At 69.4% G+C, this 399-nt stretch overlaps 1 protein-coding gene across 1 annotated transcript in view; it reads left to right on the forward strand.

The window, feature by feature from the left end:
• Positions 1-98: 98 nt before the first annotated feature.
• Positions 99-399, forward strand: part of LOC104132374 (guanine nucleotide-binding protein G(i) subunit alpha-1) — a 34,780-nt gene continuing 34,479 nt past the window's right edge. The window contains exon 1 of the mRNA XM_009645651.2: positions 99-303. Coding sequence (XP_009643946.1) covers positions 186-303 — 118 coding nt within the window. The 5' untranslated portion in view covers positions 99-185. The remainder of the gene's footprint in view (positions 304-399) is intronic.

Raw genomic sequence — 399 nt, forward strand, 5'->3', positions numbered from 1 at the left:
GTGGGGGGCGTGCCCCGCCGCTGCGTTTCAGGTGAGGGAGGGGGAGAAGGAGAAAGAGAGCGGGGAGGCACTCACTCCCCCTCCCTCCCTCCCTCCTCAGCGCCTCTCCGGCGGCCCCGCGCGCGAAACCCCGCCGCTCCCTTGCCTCCTTGCCCCCGGTGAAGTAAAACAGCCCCCTTCCCAAAATGGGCTGCACGCTGAGCGCCGAGGACAAGGCAGCGGTGGAGAGGAGCAAGATGATCGACAGGAACCTGCGGGAGGATGGCGAGAAAGCGGCCAGGGAGGTCAAGCTGCTCCTCTTAGGTAAGGGCTCCCGTGAGGTAAGGGTCGCCCTGAAGTCATCCCCCCCAACGCCCCGGGGAGGGGGGCTGCCGGGGGGCCGCCCTGAGGCGGGGTGCC

The sequence above is a fragment of the Egretta garzetta genome, unplaced genomic scaffold, assembly GCF_000687185.1.
Source record: "Egretta garzetta isolate BGI_Z169 unplaced genomic scaffold, ASM68718v1 scaffold148, whole genome shotgun sequence".
Lineage (NCBI taxonomy): Eukaryota > Metazoa > Chordata > Aves > Pelecaniformes > Ardeidae > Egretta > Egretta garzetta.